Here is a 20,199-nt window from a genome sequence, read left to right as displayed (position 1 = left end):
AGACCGCGGGTCACAAGAACTGACTTGCAGAACACCACGGATTTTCACCTCGTGTCAGACCTGAACTGCGCACTATGAATAGCTATTAGCTCACTGCAAATTTAAAATGCAAATTTAGGCTCCAGTCTAAAGCACGCGTGAAGTACATGCTTAAGTGCTTCACCAAAATATAACCATAAAACATTAATACAAAAAGTCAAGTAGATAACGCAGGGTTTTATCTACAGAAGTCCTCGATGAAATGAACTGAGTATCAGCAGGAAACAACGCCTGAAGAAAGCTCCTGGTTCTGGTCTGCCAGCCCAAATCCAGCTCACCACAGTGGTGGTTAAGAAGCGGGGACCATCCGACAGCAGCTCGGTGTCCTACAGAAAGCTAGCTGGCCACCAGCGTCCATCGGGGCAGGTTCCACACTGCACGGCACAAGAGCAACAGCGGACTCCCTCCTCAGCAGAATCTGGAGACACAGCCGGCATGAAGCCAACAGCAACGTGCCCAGAGCCAAGCGGGAGCACGCTGAAAGAGAGCTGCAGGGAAACTTTCAGCTGCCACTACCTATGGCTGTAGTTAAGCAAGCTGGATGTTACAACAGGGGACATCAGCAGCCGAATTTGACTGTTGGGTTTCGATACTGTGCGCACTCAGAAAGCAAAGGAAAGCACTGCCGTGGCCGCAGCAATACTTCGGAGCAGCACAGACTCGTGTATGGCGACTCGCATCAGAACTATTTGAGAGTCCTTTTGTGCTATTATCAGTCTGACCTAGCCTAAGGTGGAGAAGTCTGAAAGAAGAAGCCACTGGTTAGCGCTCAGCACACCACACTGTTCTGCAGAGGGACTGCGGAGCAACGGAAGATTACTCTTAGCTGCAATCAAAACTCTTAAGCCAGAAGGATAAAGATACAGTTTTAGTAGTTTAGCAGAAGCAGAAGAATGGAAGCATTTACCCAAATTTTAATGCACAAATCAACTACATTTTTAAAATTTGATTCAGACTTAAATAATAAATAGGTGGGCAAAATATAATGCAAGACTTACTCGGTAGAAGTGAATTTTTAATAATTTCATGAGCTCTACTTAGAAAACAGGACTAATAATGTTCACAACCGTAAATCCAAACCCTTCACACCCTTTTTTTCCTTAACACAGCAGTGAATTGTAAACCTGCGTTTACTGGTTATCTCTTCAGTTATTTTAAATATTAACTCAAGTGTTTCCTCCTTGGCCATTTCAATTTTTAGCACCAAAATTAGCCCAAAAAGAGGTACTGGTACAGCTCCATGTGGTAAATGAATTGTTTACATATAATACTTTATATATTATACACACATACTGTACATTCACACGTCCACACAAACAGGAGGCATATTTAAATGAATATATTCTGTGTTTCAATTTGTTGTCAAAGACTTAGGAGCAATGGAAATAAAGCAGAAGGGGTAATATTTTACATAGTAGGCAACTTTAATGCTGTAGTGCACTTATAAAAAAGTCCAACTCTCCCTCCCAGCTCAGCAGCTTTGTTTTCTTTAATATCACTATTCAGAAGGATGCAGAAGTTATTGCCTAAATGTTATTCTATACATTTCCATCGGAATTCTCAAAACACTTGAAATTGCTAACTAATTTACAACTTAACTATTTTTCTCGTTACAGCTTTAACTCATTGGCAATTTTGGAAGCAATGTTTTTAAAAGCTATGGATGTTCCCGATATCCGCTTAAAGCGAACTCCGTTCAGGGACAGTCTTGGCAGTTTACACACCTCCATCTCCCACTGCACGAGGTTTTCCGCGTGCCCGTCTCCGTGGACGCAGAAAAGCAAGAAACGCTCTCTTTGTTCATAGTCACAATTATTGGCATCCAGGACCTTGCGGATTTCCCTCATCATGTCATTGGGATCCATGGAGCTGGTGGTTTTCATGCTCCACGTAAAACGCAGCGAGCGAGGCTTGGCTTCCTTGTTTTCGTCCTTCTGATCCACAGCTACATTGCGGCTGAAAGACAGCAAGGCATCAGTTAGCAGGGCGAGCCACTTCTCCAGGACAGGTGTCAGCAAAGCAAACTCACAGGCAACACACACTACGAGAGCAGTGCCTGGGGGCCCTGGCAGCGGGCAGCACCCCATCTCCCTCACTGCTGTGCAAACACACAGTAAAGATAAAGCGCCAGCCTTCGGTGCTGAAACAAAGGTAAGGCTCGATGGGAGAAACGACTGGAGGTCACTGCAATTGGGAGCGTGAGGGAAGTTACCTCACTGAGGAAAATCACACACATCAGCTGTGATTCGGTTTTAAGTCAAGTGTTGCTCCAAGTCCTACTCTTGAGTCAAGTGCCACCCAGTTCTGGGCTGGACAGCTTTCACGCTATGAGATGTTCACTACAGAACCACCATACTGTAGGACACTGGGGCTACCTTCAACAGGGAGGAAATATTCTGTCTTTAAGCTGGTCAGTAGTTTGTTTAGTATCAATCAAGTAATGTGATGGAGTCTTTTGCAGATAGAATCTATGCATGCAAGAGTCCTGGAAGCCAAAATGCAGGAAGGAGAGCTGGAAGTCACTATCAAACACAACTTAACATGGTTAGTAAGCAACCAGGGCAAGAGGGTTGCTATTACTGCCACAGTTCTAAAAGACAGCAAAAATATGCCTTTGTATTTCTCATTTCCCAAGTTTGCAAGGTTTTTTTTTTGTTTTTTTTTTTTTCTTTAAAGCTTTTCGCTTGGTAAGGAGAAATAAGGTTATAAAGGAGAATGGAAAAGAAATGATCCAGAAATTTCTGGTTCACAATAATGCCTCTTCTTCCATTAAAATCAGCAGTTGCAGAGCTAAAGAATAAGGAGCTACATTTAAACATTTAAGAAAAAATGGGACAGATTTCTGTTTGGAAAGTCTGCATGCATGGAAAGTCGTATCTTCAAATTTACTTGTCCCCAGGGCAAGTGACTTTAACATACTGACCACGATGCTTTCATATTTTCTGAAAACACATAACCTTGTTGATCCTAAACCACACAGTTCAGGCCTCGCATTGAACTTCAAAGCTCAGTTTACAGTTAAGTTAAGCTCTTCTTTACGATATTTGGCAGTGAATTTCTGCTTGCACAATGCTTGCTTCCCTCTCTGAGCATTAAGCAGGCAATTATGAAAAAGTTACATAAAAAAACAAGGTCAAAAAAAACTATTGCAAAGATAACCTGTTTCATAATTTTATGTTCTATTATATTCTATTATAAAGACTCCCAGTAACTGCAAGAATAAAAGGATTATGCTGTCAAATCCAGCTATATGGTTTCTCAGATGCTACATGCTCTTTGATTGCTGATGTATCATGTCTTAACTGTCAGGTTTTAATTTAATGCAGCTGCAGGAGCTGGCAAAAGGGACAGGAGGAGTAACACCAACTTTTATTCAATGCTGATTTTAGAAAGCCTTTTCTACTTGAAATGGTTGGCAGAACAAATACAAATCCAATAATTTCTAGTATTTTTAACACAAAGATTTGAGGAAGAGTTTAATATGGAAAATATTTGTGATTTTGGAGACAAAAATATATCTTAACACCCTTCAGTGGTTATCCCACACATGTGCAGTCTCACTAGACACCACTTACCTACGGATCTACAAGACAACAGCAAATCATAAATACTAAAATGCAAAAAACAGACGAGGGAGAAGGCAACAGGAAAGATGAAGGTTTAGAAACAAGCCAGTCAGTGCTTTAATAGCTGTTCTGCAGACAAAAACGCTTCTTTGTTTAGTTTCAAAGCCTTGAACAAAACAAAAGCTGCTGCCTGAAGCCACTGTGCCACATAATCAAGGGAAGAAAGGTTCAAACTCACCTAAATAACATTTGAAATAAAAATTTTACCCTCACCTTGAGCCCTCAAATCTCCCGTTCCTCTCATATTCAGTCGGGAGCCTCATTGAAAAGAACGCAGAAGCAAAAGGAAGTGGGAAAGAGAAGACAAATCTTACACTACAATATACAATATCTGAGCAGTTGCTAAAAGACACTGTAATCATACCAAAGTCGTGTTAAAATACAAAGCAACAAAGATGTAATGAACTTTCTAGATTAGAACGAGTTCAGAATATAGCATCTTACCAAAGTCTATTAGCTATAGTTTTTAAAAGACCCTTAGCTATTTTTGACATCGTGTGCTTACATATTTACACTGTAGAATTCATTAAAGTTGAATGTCTGAAGTGGAAAATGTCAAATTAAAATTAAGTTATCATTTAATAACTAAGTCCTAATTATTTCAAGGTGTTTTTGTTTTGTTTTGTTTTAAAAAAAGTCATCTGGGAATGGAAGAGTACATTTGAAAAGCAAATTGTTTAGGAACTAGTCCAGACAAACTGTGTTTGCACACACACCAAATCTGAAAAATTGGATATTTAAACAACACCAAGCCATCTAAAGCAAATGATCAACACACATATACATTTTAACCAAAATTTAGAGGTAAATCCAAGATTTCCCATGCTGTGCTATTAATTCTCACACTGACGCATCTTCCATAGCCAAAGCAAGTTAAGCTTCCTATCCTTTTGCACTGCTTAAGGCTACATTGCTGATTGCTAATATCCCAACATCAGGCAGAATTAAGAGGAAAGTCATCTTTCTTTACCTTCCCATTACTGCAGTACCATGGCTCCACATTATATTTATGTTAGATTGTGTGAGGTGATATAAGGCTTAATTTCCTCATTTTTTTCTTCTGAGGGGTTGGGATGAGGAAACAGGGGTCTTTGAGATCAGTGGAAACAGATAATCCTTGGTCTGTGCAGACTTGTCACAATGGAACATTACAAGAGTACCATGAAGAGCAAAATGACAGCACTTATTGTGCAGCACGAGGAGGACATGGACCTGAAAATCAATGCTGCAATGTAAGTATAGGTAAGAAGATGCTGGGTACTCATCACATTGCTCACCATAAGAACATCCAGCAAGAGCCCTGTACAACAAGGTCCTGCACAGCACAATGTAAGATGGGAACTCTGGTAGGAGACTAATGGACTAATAAAAAGCTGTAACAAGCAAAGATGATAACGAAGATGATGAGAGCACAACTGGCAAGTTCTCACCCAATTCTAGCACTTCAAAGTGTGCTTTACTGGTAGCTATTTTCATCGTAATTTTATATTCAACCTTCTCAAGGGGAAAAATTTCCACTTGTTCCTCTCAGTCACACAGGAGGGCAGCTGACCCAAAGGCTACAGCCCTGCCAATGTTCTTGAGTAGACTGACTGCAGCCCATACTTATTTTCCATTTCTGAAACTCACATTAAGTTTAAGACATCAATAGCGCTGATGAACTTCTAGGCAGATAAAAATCAAGTGCTACTCTACTACGATGAACATTGGAGAAGGTAGATACAATTCACAAACCCAAGCTTTACAACAATACTCTAAGACTGGAATGGAAAAAGGCTGGAAGAGAGAACCCCTATACCAGCAGAACACAGCTACTCCTTTCATATGTGGGAGAGATCTGCGACAGGCTTGTTTTTACTGAGGAAGGCAAACAAGCGTGAATACACTGCTCAACTGAGAAATTAAAGAGTATTTGAGCTTTAAAAGAGACTGCTGTGCTCCTAGAAAGTAAAAACTCATTAAGAGCTGCAAGCATTTAGAGATAATTTTACTTCCATTTTTTAATTTTCACGTTAAACTTGCCAAAGGTTGTAGAAAATGGGAGGGTAACCAGTATTCCCAACAGTGAACACTCTTACTGTTAATGGAACCCACCCAGAAAAGTTTGAGGAAAAATCCCTGTCTTTTTATGTTCTCAGACCTTTCTAGACTGAACTGTGCAGGTTCTGTAGTTTCAGAATCAAAAATAACAAAATACACACCACCTTGAAATGACAAACTCTACTTCCTTGAAACCTGTTTGGAAATCCTTACGTTATTATGTTGTTCCATGCTCCAGTCTCCATCCATTCAGCACCAAGAACTGCACTCAGTGACTTATGCTCTCAACTATGAAATGCCAAGCCAAGATGGGGAGAGCTGTGCCAGTCTCTCCAGACGCCCATTCCTTCACGAAGGAAACTGTTACAGTTGAGTTCTACAGCACAGCACTCGCACACTGGGAACATTAACTTACTGTACTGCCAGTATTGTTTGGGTAGCTCTGCAATTCCGATGCAGCCCCTTAGGCCTTCTCACTGCTGACACAAACGCCACTTCTGTGGGAACCACATATTGGTGGTTTGTGTTCAAAGTCTTCTGCTTTTGCTTGTGTTTTTACAGAAGGTAGTTTTATGGGCCAAGATGATCCTTGGTCTTCAGAATGGAACGAATATATTAAAAAAAAGTAGGCTCTCATTTGTCGGGCAATGCCTACACACAACCTCCTTTTTTTTTTTTCTTCCTCTTACACAGTTTGTGAACTGATTAATAAAGTAAGGCTATTTCCATGTATCTGTCCTAAGTCATACTGCTTTCTGTTCTTTACATCTTTGTACATTCTTTGTTAGAAATTCAGCTAAACAGAAAATTATCTAAAAAGATACTGAAAAACAGCAAAGAGGGCAAGACTAAAACAGGAATTTATGGAAATAAAGAATAGATGCTACATTCAAATTCAGAATACAGAAAGTGATTTCTGCTGTCAGAAAAAAAGCTAGTTTTCCATGATACAGATGTGCAAGCATAGTGCATGGTGTAAGACAAATACACACATACACACAAATATATACACACACATATATATAGTAGGTCCATGTAGTAGGCACAATATTAGGAGTAATTTTGAAAAAAGTGTAACTAAGAATCTGCTTTTGTTCAGAAGGGTGGAACTAGCTGACCTTTAAGAACCCTTCCAACCCCATCTATTCTAGGATTCCTCGACAGTGACACTGCAGTAATGCATGCACGTGGCTTACAGTAGCTCTTCCAGTACCAAAGAAAGTGAATTTAGGTAAGACTCACAGCATATGAAGTGAGAAGAAACTACCAAAAATATAACATTTTGAATTTAATACATCAGGTGCTGAGGAATAGGATGCACGTGTGAAACAATTTAAAAAGCACAGTCTGGTCCTGCATAGGTGGTGTAAGACTCTGCAAATCTCTTATCCAAAAGAAATATTCAATAAAATCTGCAGCAATTATTTCCACTACAGTCTAAAATTCCTGGCCAGCAGTCAAAGGAACTTTTAAAAAAAATAATTAAAGTTACTTTTTTAAAGTCTCAAAGATGACGACTGGCCTTCTAGCTTCAATCTGAACTTCCACTAGCACTTTTCGTTTTAGTTCCGAGCAACTGAATGCCGAGCTTACAAGCATTCAGTTGTGGAGGTTACACAGACCACAATCCTTTGTTTAAAAATGAATGTGACTACAGAGACAAAAGCTCCTTTTATAAAGTGGTATGTGCTCCATCGCTTGTTACGCACGGTGAGCGAGAACTATTGCCTCTGTTTAGTCTCATTTGTATACCATACTGGATGGTTCCTTTCCGTAGCTACCAGTCTGTGCATGTTCCTCTTCTCAAGAAAGCTGTGACGGTGTTAGCCGATCCAATAGCATCAGTTCTAAACACAGTCATGTTTGGAAGTGCCCTGATAATTATTAAAGCGGAATGGAATTTACTCGGTGAGGCAGGGATAAACCTTTAGACGATGTATAGAATAAGCCCAAACTTAAGTAGCTGTTAACATAGCTGAGGTCTCCTTATTCGAAGCACCTCCTTGAAATGGTCTGACTAATTTCAAATTGCAGAAACATGCGTAGCCTCGTAGTTTGGAAGTTAAAACAGATGACACTTTTGGTCAACTGTCAGAAAACGGAAGAAATATTCTTTAAGGAACTCCAAAGCACAATACTGAATATCACAAGATTCTACTGGAAAAATCTGTACGTGGATCAAATTTGTATTGCCAACGTTAGCAACTTCGTAATGGACTTAAAATACATACAGAATTCCCAAATTGTAAGCCTAAATTCAATCCTTTGGACTCAAAATGTAACACTTTTCAGCTTTTTCCCTTAGTTAAAAAATTAACGTAGACGTTACAGTTTATTCGTAACTCAAGTGCTCTGTTTGCAGGTCAGCTGCAATTCACTTCAGCTAAGGCATCCCATCTTAAAACAAAAATGCAAACATTTCACCTTCTTTCAATCTTCCACACAAAACAAGCTGCTGGATTCGCAGCCACGTTCAGTTTGCTTTCTCCTGTATCCGCTACAGACAACACATCACAGTGACAATTTAAATACCACAGAGCAGAGAATGTCAATTTCCCTTCACTTACCTTTATTTGCTTGTAACCTTATGTTTTGAAACTTTTATCACTGTTATCAAACACCTCATTTTTCAAACATAAGCATGCTAAGTGTATTAGTACATAGAACAGAATTACTTTGGTGCTACCAACTCTATCAAAGAAAGAAGAATTCATAAGGCATGCTTAGCATCTTGTTATTCAGGTGCTGCAGACTCTTAGATATCATCACGAGTTAATGCATTGATTTATGCTTTCCTCTCAAGAAAGACAGTATTTAGTTCTCAGCAGAAAGTTTAGTTGTCAGAAAACCGAGGCTAGAAAGCCAAATCTGTTGTTAATTGCAGGAGCCACTTTTTTAAATATAAATAAATCCTACCTTTTGATAAACCTGAATGACATGTTTCTAAAAGAAATTAAGCCAAAATAATAATTAACAAAGTTTTGTACAAAGTAAACTGAAAAATCCATTTAGAGTGAAACATGCAACAGACCTCATTTAAATGCACAAAGAAATTACACTTCAATACATTCTGAGATTAGGCACATGACTTAAGGTCTGAAAAACTTTGTTTTTTTTTTTAAAGCATTAATGTTTCCAAACTTACTTGTTTCCTGCGAAATGCACTGCCAGCAGTTACTATGAGTTACTATAGCAGTTATGAGCATATACACTAGTCTTGAAAACCAAAAATATGCAAGGTCACATAAAAAGATGTTTCTATTTAAAAGGAGTTTAAATAGTAAGCAAAAACTGCAACTCCAACTATTAGCAGACCTTCAGAGCTAGGTTTCTTCCTCCCTTCATAATGCTGCCCCCATACTGTGCTAAAAACTGCCTCAAATATTTGGCTAACTTAATGACAAAATCTGAAGCTAGTGCCTACATCAGGACACAAGCAGTTAATTATCAAAAGGATTCTGATCTCCTACAGAGGAAACAAGAATGAAAAAGCACACTTTAATGTATTTATTTCTATTTAAAGAGAAGAAACAACTGTGTTCTTTGATGGCACTGTCTTCTTCCTAGTAGTTTGTACCTAGCATAGCAACACCAACTGCAAGAGGTCCTCCAAGTGCGCATGTAATCACCCGTAGCAGGGCTATTGTGTTAAAAATGCTTGTTATTTAATCAAGTCCAAATGGAATTCCAACTATTGTGTAAAGCACTTGGGGAAGAACTTCTTAAAGCAAACTGCACTGCAAAAGTTGAAAATGGAGGTAATGATAGAAGTTGGACTGCTGTCTGAACAAGTGAGCGTCACACTGAATGAAAAATAGTATGTTGCAGCAGCACAAGTAAGAAGCTTTACATGTTCACAGTTTGAGTGTCCACATTTGGAATGTCAGAATGGAAAATTTAGAGTATAACAAACAAAAGTACAGAACAATGTGCCAAAAAGATGCGTCTGATTTAAAACCTCACTTGACAAAAAGCAGAAGACTTTATATTAAAAAAGTAAAAATCAAGTTCATCTTTAATCTCTAAAGAGAAAAAGAAAGGAACTTTTCACAGCACACAGTCTCCCAGAGAAGCATTAGCTAAGAGTGCTGGGCAGGGTAAAACATTTACCAAAAGGCAAGGCTGTTCTGTTCAGATTTTTCCACGTGTTTATTTATTTATTTAAAGAAAATTCATTCCTTAAATTGTAATCAGCCAGTTGTGAAAAACTGGAGTTTGGCTGAACGTTATTTTGTATAGAAAACTATGAAGAAGTTACTGGGGAGCAGACACGTACAGTCCCACAACAGGAGGGAAATGGTTCAACACCATTGCCATAGACCTAAAATAAAAGCAAGCGTGCGAAGATTAGAATGATATATTCTACAAAATTTCATGAGATGAGGAGGGTACAGAAGCATTGAGATCACCTTAAAACAAAAGTAAAGAAATCCTCACTTCTGCAAACACAAGTGGCGTGGTACCTGAGTGGTCTGAAGTAGGTAATATACGAATCCACAGGTTTTAAATGCTTAAGGAAAACACATGATATTTTCTCCCCTCCTACTCCAGTTCTAGCATTTGTGGGAGCTAATTTCAATCCTACACCTGTTTGAAACTAGGAGTCCAATTAGAACAAAAACAGTCAGTACAGGAACAAGCACCTGCTTACGCCAGGCTTTGGCTGCAGTAGCACATCGTCACACCAACACCAGAATCTGCATGAGCTAAGTGGTGAGACAGGATTAAAGCTTTCAGGCCTAGCAGACTACTGCCTAGACAGAAACTGCAGTACTGCCATTGCTTTAGAATGACCTGTGCTAGCACTGCTGCCAAAATCAACTGTTCTTTTCTGCCTCTACCCTTTCACCTGTGATATTTCTACCTGTGTGGAAACAGCCAAAGAGAGAAGGACCCTGAGCTCCTAACACTGCATTAAATATCAGGACTGATATTCTAGTTTGTGCCTTCTATTGAGAGATCATGCACAGTGAGCAGCTTTTGAACTGAGCTGCAACGTTTCAGCTCTGCAGCACTGGTGCCGCAGACACGAAAGCAGTGAGCCCAGAATAATCAGCACAGATCGAGCCTGCGTCAGTTTTTATTCCCAGTTGATTCAATTGCTAAAAACAAATGGCTTTCTGCACTGAAAAGGACTATGAAAAAAATACACCATCACCAGATGCATTTTAAGTTGCAGACGTAGTTATATTATTGACCAGCAACTGCAGACAAAGCCTCCTACATAATGAACTTCTAAATGTTTCCATTCTCTGACAATAAGAAAACGTTCCTGTGTAGCATCACCATTTTAAAAGACGTACCTTCTTGTGAGTTTTGAAGTCAGTTTGCTGAACAGGTTAGTGGAACCCCTGGTTCGAGTCTGAGAGAGCGGCGTTGCCTCGTGGGACAGGCTGGGGGAGGCCGGGGGCCCGTTGTAGGTAGCGGTGCGTCGCTCACGGAGCTGGCCGTGGAAGGTGCTCCGACTGGCCGTTCCTCTGGGGAAACGAATACGGTCAGGTGTGGTTGCACTGCTTATGCTGTGAGTTGAAGCGACAGGCGTTCTTTGATCGGGAATAGTGCTAGAGCAGAAAACAAAAAAAACCACGCTAGGACTTCTTCACGGAAGCACGACGGTTTTTGCAGGAAACACAAAACACTACGTTCTATGGTAAAAGCATAAGCAGACACTTCTATATTGGCCAGGGTTGGAAATATCAGCACTATTACAGCACTGTATGGAATCAAAATTCATAAGTTAGGATTAAAAGGCTGCTGAAACAGAAACCTACGTAGGCAGAAAAACACAACATAAGTATCCTGGAGAAGACCAGATAAACTAGGCATTCAGTGTTTCACTGAGAGGACTGATAAAAGAATAGATGAGTAAAGTTTCCTTCCAGGAAAAAGAAGCAATAGATAACTGCAGTATCGCTCCCTTCATATTCTGTACATCTTCCAAAAACTCGCTTATTTGAAAATGTCCTACAGGAAATTCTCTACAAGCGAACGGCTCCAAGCAGTGAAGTCCTTCTGAGTACAGATTACAGTCTCCCACAAACATTGACAATAGGGAATGTCCAATATGCCTAACACTAAAATAATTAGCATTTATTATTGCAGGATTATGTCACAGACAGCCTGACACACCACAAGACAAATGTAAACAAGACTAAAAATAAGGAAACACACATCTTGTGGGCAATATATACTAGAACACTCTAGGACTAAAATTCCACAGCACAAAGTTAAGAAGCAGTGGGTATAAGTTAGTTTCACAATGATTTCAGGTTCTTACATAGGCCTGAAGTTATCTGCGCCATTGTCTATTGGAGGCAACATCATCTTCGTGTGCACAGAGGCTGACATGGACATCGACTTCTGATGTCGCAGCCGAACACTGGAGAAGGATGTAGTACAAACTGAAGCAGGGCTAGCTGCGTAAGCGAACATTTCTGTCAGGCTGTGAGGGGGTTTGGGTTCAGGCAGAGGCAGAAAGAAGAACGTGATGGACCAACAACAAACTACTGCATAGAAAAAAGCAAACTTTTCCTTCTATTAACCAATCTGTGAAAAGAACATGAACTCTAATGACCCTCTTCTATGTAAACAACAGTAACTGTCCTATGTTCCTCTTAAATCACATCCTTATTATACAGAGCACTCGACATCTCTATTAAGTAATAGTTCTTACCAGTAGCATTAGGTAGTGATGACACCCTCCCACACTGCAGTGAAATACCCGTTTCCAGAAATTATCCATGTTTACAGAAATCAATGCAAGTTGGACACACATTCAAATCTTGACCTACCTAATAACCAAGGAAACTTCATGGCAAAAAAGAAACAGTATCATGACATTAAGCAAGTCCACAGAGATCCAAACAAAAAAGCTACTATTCATCAGCTGGCACATATAAGAAGAAAAGAGTAATGCTTAGTGTTCTCTGAAAGAAAAGGTGTGACTACTAGAGAGCGCCTCATATTGCCTGGCTGTGAGCATCAAGCTCTTCAAGTAACCATTCAGGATTTGAAGGAGGCTATAGAGCTGACCAGTCATCTATCAGCCATATAGTATGTTGAAATATAAAGATTTAATCTTCCTTTGGGCTGAAACATTCTTCTCAGCCTTTGTATTATCTAGTAACAATGGGAATGGGAGAAATCTGAGAGGCACATTATATATTGGACCTTCAGGGCTACTGCACCATAAATCATATAGCTTACATTTGCTTTTGGAGTATGTCAATTGTAATTCCAAAATTATGTTGGAGGTTAAGAAATCAGTAATTGTCAGTGACAGCTTCATGACACTGCATGCTCGTTTCCAAGTGACTTCACTGCTTTATATACTGAAATTCATGTCCTGTTATCTCATTCTGGTATGTCTGGCTTTGGAGAAGATAACGTTAAGTTCAGCTACAAGTATAAGATAACCCATTTATTGGGCTTAGCTCTCAAAGTTCTACTGGAAAATGCCGTAGAATTCAGACATCAGAGCTCGCTAAAACAGCAAAATTTACTGCTTTGTTGAGTCTGGAAAAGTTAAAACAGAAGAGGAATTTCACCTGAGTCATGTATGCATCTCTTTGCACTGCTGAATCTTGTAAGATGCCAACTACAGTCTGCTAAAACCAACCTTGCAAAACAGTCCAGCTTTTACATTACACCAGAATATTAAGAAATTCTTAGGAAATGAGCATTCATCCCAAAACAATACACAAAACTGAAGTAATCCCCAAATGTGGTCACGAAGCACTCGAGCACTGCACCGCTCTACCTACTTTCCTCCTGCTCTGTTGTAAACAATGAAGGAGAAAGAATCTTTGCAACATGAGACTCGAGTTTTATTTAGCCTCATAGTTTTAGTCATCTGCCTCCAAATAAGTGGTAACTAAAGGTATCAATCAGGTACCAGAGCACAAACTAAATCATGAGAATTCTTCATCAGAAGCTATGTTGGAAATCAGCTTCCCTGGATTACCAGCCTGGGAACATAGAAACAGCAAGCTAAAGTTCATCAATTAGTGCCAAGGCTTATTAAAATCTGAGGCTGTTGTAAAAGAAATTGCCTATCATTATGAAGAGTGTTTCACGAGTCCCTAAGTGCATTAATTAATGCTTAGGGCTTTGGAGCAGAGCCAGAGTCATCTCCATCAGAATGCCTGTGTCAGCCACACAGTGTGTGGAAGTAGGGATGTGAGATTTGAAAACTCTTTTCTATCAATCTGGCTTGAGGTCTTCAAGCCTGTTTTCTTGAACATGAAATCCACTGACTATTGATTCTTGAAAGCTACCATGCTTTCAAAACAGTGCCTCCTAAGGATTATTCAACATCTAAGATAAAAACAGAACAGCTAACACTATTATTTTCACTACAGAAAGAAGAGAGAATTTAAATCTGTGCATCTTGCATTTTAAAGGAAATCTCCCAAGTCTTCACCAGGTCACAGTCAATATCTGCCTGGCTACAGAAAATCCAAAATCCAATCTGAAACAAATCATTTAAAGTAACTACTCTTGCCTTTACTCCACAAACAGACATTTTGAAAGCACAGATATTTTTTTTTTGTTAACAAAAGGATTTTGACAAAGCATAGGTCCTACTTCAGATATAACTTGAGAAGGAAGAAAAAACATTACAAGTTTCTGAAGTTACTTTTTGCCAAGCTGATACAACAATGATATTAGAGATATAACAACAACACACCTGAAGAAAGGCAGAATTCATTCTGAAGAGCCAGTCTCATCAGTAACCATGCTTGTTTAACCTGCATTAAAGGTCTGCATTCCATGCTATCAGCCAAGCCTTTACCCAGTTAAAGCAACAAATGTCAGACTTAGCTCTGTAAATCTCCACAAAAACTCAGAAACTGAGTCAAAATTAATGTGCGCTTCAACACCAAAGCATTTCAGACAATGAGAAGTCTCTGGTTCTAAAACAATTAGCAGTTCACTCTCACGCTCTTATCTTGTTTAACCCTATATGAAGAGTCGAGGAGGTAGTAAGCAAAAATACTTGATAAAACCTGTGATGACCTTTTTCCCAACAGTCAAAACATAAATGCTCAGACACACCAAGCGATCCAAACAGAGGTGAAGTTTGCAGGAGAAGCAAATGATGTTTTTAAGCCATTTTTTACTGTCAGTACAGTATATAAGTTACATAAGGATGACCAAGTATGGAAAGAAAACAGAATTAAAAGAGATGTCAAATATACAATGTCAACTCTGAAGTTAAAACCATTACATGACAAATTAGAAAGACAATTTGCTGAGAAAGTCAAAGCTAGAGAAAAAAAAGCATCTCCAATAGACAACTCCTTAACATTATAAAGTCACTCTTAAATTAAGGCGATACCTGAGTTTCAAGCATTCCTGGTAAATAATTACTCATAAGAATCATAAAGAATTTTTTGACAAAATATTGTAAAGATATCAGTTTAAAGATGAATAAAAATGTTATTAACAAACCAAGAAATCAAGTAATCAAAACTAATCAAAGCTATCCTGGACAGCAAGATTTATTTTCAAAGTGAGTTGGGAAAGAAAAAAAAAACATTTCAAATGAAATGAAGGATGGTGAACTTCAATCTAAACGAACTCGGTAACGTTAACAAGGACTAACAGATGAGACAGACACACTAAGAGACAGTACCAAATAGCTGGGCTGTACTTCACAAGACAGTTGACTGTAGGCCCAGCTGGCCAGCTAGACTTTTGGCTCTCTTGAAACTTACACTTGACTTTTTCCTTACTCACTTTCAGTTTGCAGAAAGCTAGGAGGAAGAGACAGGGTCAATGTCATGTTCTTTACCCTAGGCTACATGGGTCAAACACGAGACGGACAGATTCTGCATTCAACATCACAACTTCACCACTCTCCCTAATATGCTTTCAAAAGAAAAGGGAGAAATTCTGTGCGAAAAACTGCAAATCTTTCACCAACTTTAACATGAGCTAGAAGAAAAAAAACCTGTTTTCTCCCTATATTTCATAATGTATCCTAAAACCGGAAAGAGATAGGGAAAAAACTGGTAAGAGTAGGGGAAATGTTATACGCTCCTCCAAGCTTAAGCATTTTTGTTGGTTACTAGCAATCTCAGTGTTCTCCTGGCAACAATCAACTACTAAATTGTTACCACCTTTCAAGACTAGCAAAATTCTGTGAAGAACAGTTGGCTGGAACTTAAAAACACTTCTGCCAGCCAGGAAATCTAGTAGTATTCTTCATAAGTGTTACTCTGCAGTTTATGTTCACAGATACTTATTTCCTGCAACTCTCTACCGTCATCAATACTCAGGAAAGGACAGCACGAGACGTGGCTGTGGTGCTGACACGTGAGTTAGGTGACTCCAATTACATTGCATATTCCAGTTAGGCTTCCAGTAAAGTAATGGTAAGCCTGTTTTCACTCAAAGTATGGAGATGTCTGTGCTTCCCTTTTTGAAGATGAATTCCGTAAATACTGGGAAGCAATGAGACTACAAGGATATTGGCACTGAATATTATCAGTCCAAGACAATGGCCTGCCACTGTTTTCATCTTTGCTTAGAGAAAATTGAATATATCCCTATAATCTTACAGAGGAAAAAGATATTCCAAACAATCACACCTGCAAGTGCAGTTTAGAATGAAATATAAAAACAGAATGGTTCAAGAGAGATATACTTTTATAGTTTGCAAGTAAATAAGCGTCTTCTGCAAGCTGATGATATTTAACCACAGGAGTTGACCACCAATTCAAGAAGAAAGCTGCACAAATATGAAACATATTTAACTGGACATTGCGATCATTCTGTGCATAAAGACAATAAGTATTAAGCATAAGGAAAAACAAACACACAGGTATTCCACAACCAAAGATCTGTACTCACCTTTCTTTATGAATTACACTACAGTATTACTGATTTTTAAATTAGGCATTACATTTTTGGGGGGGAAATGTGAAGACAAGGGACGTACACCATAGGAAGACATTTCATATACCTGTTCTCCTTGCCATTTTGTATCACTGAATGCCTATCAGCAGTGGTTCTTTCGCTACAAACATAAGTGTTGCGCCGTGTCATTGCTCCAGGGGCAGTATTATTCTACAATTGAAAAAAACATAGGCTTGTTACTCCCCACAAAAAGACTTTTCTGGGATTAAGGCTATATATACTTGAAGGCTGTTTTATGTAATGCTACTTCTACACACTTCTAACACAATAATTCAGTAAGTTAACTAGTTAATAGACAAACATATCCAAGTATTTTTAAAGAATAATGCAATTTAAAAAACCAGTTCTTGTATTTCATGTTGATGTCTCAAAATTAATATACCATTTAAATTACCAGTGTTCTGAAATCCAAATTTTCAGCATGTATATAATTCATAACAATAATTCATAATAATTCATACTAGAGAGAGTACTACATTATAGCCTATTTTTGAGGTACTTTACCATTTGGATAATGTACATTTCCCTTTAAGTTAAAAATAATATCCTTAGACAAGATTGGAAAAGCAAAGATTTAAGAAACAGGCATGGAAAAATTCAGTGGGAAGGTAAACATGGACTTCCAAATATTCAAATAGTATAGAACACTAGACAAGTTTTGAAAAACAGGGAAGAGCAAGTCAAATTAAAGAGACAAATCGTAGAGAATTTTAGTAAGACATATTAAAAAATACACATATGAATACAAGCATAATACATTGAGGACAAGAAAACCAGGGGAACTTAAGCTACAGACCTTATTTTAGAGGGGAGAAAAGAAATAGAATTACTTTGCCTCTGTCTTTACAGAGAAAGAGGGTGGAGATATGCCCAAGTTGGCGGTCAATTTTCCAGGAACGACTGAGAAGCTAGGTAATTCACAGATAACAGAATTATAAAATGTTAGATGCAATTTCTTTAGGAAAAGCATGGTGGTCCAGAAAACATGCACCCCAGGTTGTAGAGGAAGTACAAGCTGGCAAGCCTTATAGCTTTTCCCCACCCCAAGAACAGAACATAACACAAACTGCATATGATTGGAAAATAGAAATAAACCTTTCAAAATTTTTCTTTAAAGAAAAGGATCACAGGGTAAAGCAGGAAGCAAAATACACTATTGACTTTAAATGTCACTGCTGGGGAATATCTTGGAGGCTAGCTTAAGGGAATGACTAGTCAGCGCCTGGATAAGCACGTGTTGAGTAAGGATGGCCACCAAGAGTCAGGCAGGGGGACTTCATGCTCAACTAACCTTTTGGAGTTCTTGAAGAATTACAGCTATGATAGGCAAGGGAAATTCAGCGGACTTTTAAAATAGCATTAAGAAAACATGTCATGAGCTGGTCACAGTAGAGCATCACAGGAAGAATGGTGAAAAAAGAAACTGAGGGAAAGGTAGTTTGAGCACAAAAGGAGAGGAGCCAAACCTTTTTTGTTTCCAAGCCTGAAATAAAACTGTTAAGTAAAATACTCTCAAGCAAATGCTCTTCCAGTGCTTTCTACACAAATGGCTTTTGCTGCTTTAAGGAAAAAAATACTGGCTCATACAGTCAGTGAGTCTCAAACAGCACAATTCCTGAGTTGCAGATTTAACAATGAAATCATCTTGTCAACTTAAAAGACAAGTGACTCGTTAGACATCTGTGTGAATGTACCAATAAAAACGTAGGGCTGAACCGTGCAATCACTTGGCATGAAAATGTAAGAAGACAAAGACTATTTCAGATGAGCAGAAAGAGCTAGTAAAAGTCATCATACGTATTTAGTTGTTTTTTGGGTTTTGAAGTGTTCTTCACCAGGCATTCCTTAGGGATAGGCACATGCCAATCATTAGAAGTCCTCCTCCTATTGCTGGTGCTTCCCTTTATATTATTCCTTACATGTCCCTCATCTTTTTCTTTGTAAAATATTGATTCTTAAACTTTGTGCAGTCACAGATGTGGGAAGAAACTCCTCCCTTCTTCATTAAACTAGCCAGCAATGAAGGCTGTACACCTACCATGAAGTTCCATTTGCATGTTCACAAGGAAACAGAGCGCAAGTCACTTTGTGCGGCCCCCACCAAGCTATGGTACATTCAATTACTGCACATTATTTGCATATTGTTGTTTCTGCATTCCTGAAGATATTAAAGGAAGCACCAAGAATAGCTGATGCTTTCAGGTGGGAATTGTGCACAATAATGGATAGCTTCCTTCTATCTACCTGCTGCCTTAGAACATTAAATCTTGATTCCCTTGAGAAGACATCACCGCACATTTTAACATTACATGACGTTGCACATGTGGAAGGTCACAGAAGTCATCTGTACTGGATCAAACCTTAAAGAAATGCATTTTGAAGTTTCAGAGTGGGCATTTTAAGTTTCGGTTTTCATAACTGAAATTACAGAGATCTAAAAAAGCACTCAGATTACAAAGGTCCTGACAGAATACCGGAACATTCTGAGCTTCCACATTTCCGTTTCAGCAAGAATGCAGTCCTGGTATGGGTGCCATTACCCTTTCTGGCATACAGCCTTTTATGATTTGATCTAGGGAGTTCTTCAGCTACGATTTTTTTGTTCAGTCAGGCTGTATATTGCTGTTCTCTGCACACAATTAAATAGCACAGGTGCACGGCACAGGACATCTGAAATTAGTGTCAACAGCATCACACTGATAGACTGATGAGACAGAATTGAGCTAAGTTCATCCTGACAGCACTGGGTGCCTTCTTTTCAGGTGATGCAAAGTGCATTTTGAGGCTTCTGAGCATATACACGAGGTCCCATACGTAGCATAAAAGATGCATTTGTGGTACAGAGTCGTCCTCTTTTCACATAGCAAGTTTTGTGCCCACTGTTTAGATGGGTAATTTTCACATTAGGAGACAGCAAGGCGAGGACTGATGAAAAATTTTCCAAGAATCAGCTTCTGACTATCAACAATGAACCAACCTATTTACCAATCTGTTTTGGCAGTGGGTTTTTGTTTTTTATTTTTTTATTTTTATTTTTTGGTTCTAAATAATTTTCCAAACATGCCATGCATTCTCCTTCCACTTTTCTAAAAGCTACACCAAGGGTTCTGGGGCAGCCTTATGAGGAAAAACCCAAAGCTGTGAGTAGTAATCAAGGAATTATTAGCTGCTGCTAACTATGCATCCTCTGTAGCAGGTCTTTGTTATTAATTTGGTATTTCCCTAATGAGCCTGAAGCTTACTGATGCACACTCCCTCAGTTTGCAGAACTATTTAGTTTGCAAGAGTTCCATGCTTTTTCAACTTCAGAAGAAGAGCTTGGAGTCCTAACTTCAACACCAGACTTGGTTACCTGCTATAAGAGAGTAACTCTTCTCCTTAAGTGCATACTTGTAAATTTTGTTATTAAATGAGAAGTACAAACTGCCTAAAGATCTTAATTCAAAACAGAACATGAGTCTCCAGCAAAGACCAGTTCTACTACTTCTGCTGTATCTGTGAAAGCAGTAATTATTTTTAAAGACAGTATTTTTCTGTCTGTTCAGTAATTTTCTCACCACATTACTGATTT

General features: G+C 38.8%; 1 protein-coding gene across 7 annotated transcripts in view; it reads right to left on the bottom strand.

The window, feature by feature from the left end:
* Window positions 1-1,033: 1,033 nt before the first annotated feature.
* The window catches only part of MARK3 (microtubule affinity regulating kinase 3), a 59,628-nt gene continuing 40,462 nt past the window's right edge, over window positions 1,034-20,199 (bottom strand). The window contains exons 14-19 of one of the 7 annotated variants that reach the window (XM_042873170.1): window positions 16,675-16,778; window positions 11,983-12,147; window positions 11,009-11,266; window positions 8,622-8,648; window positions 3,879-3,923; window positions 1,034-1,995 (exon numbers count right to left, since the gene is read on the bottom strand). In XM_042873170.1, the coding sequence (XP_042729104.1) occupies window positions 1,650-1,995; window positions 3,879-3,923; window positions 8,622-8,648; window positions 11,009-11,266; window positions 11,983-12,147; window positions 16,675-16,778 (945 nt within the window). In that variant the 3' untranslated portion in view covers window positions 1,034-1,649. The remainder of the gene's footprint in view (window positions 1,996-3,878; window positions 3,924-8,621; window positions 8,649-11,008; window positions 11,267-11,982; window positions 12,148-16,674; window positions 16,779-20,199) is intronic. The other 6 variants (XM_042873181.1, XM_042873228.1, XM_042873200.1 and 3 more) reach the window with 6 other exon arrangements.

Source organism: Lagopus leucura, unplaced genomic scaffold (assembly GCF_019238085.1).
Source record: "Lagopus leucura isolate 7727_CA_CO unplaced genomic scaffold, USGS_WTPT01 Super-Scaffold_1, whole genome shotgun sequence".
Taxonomy (NCBI): Eukaryota; Metazoa; Chordata; class Aves; order Galliformes; family Phasianidae; genus Lagopus; species Lagopus leucura.
Note: the sequence above shows the minus strand (reverse complement) of the source record. Positions and strands in the feature narration are given on the sequence as shown.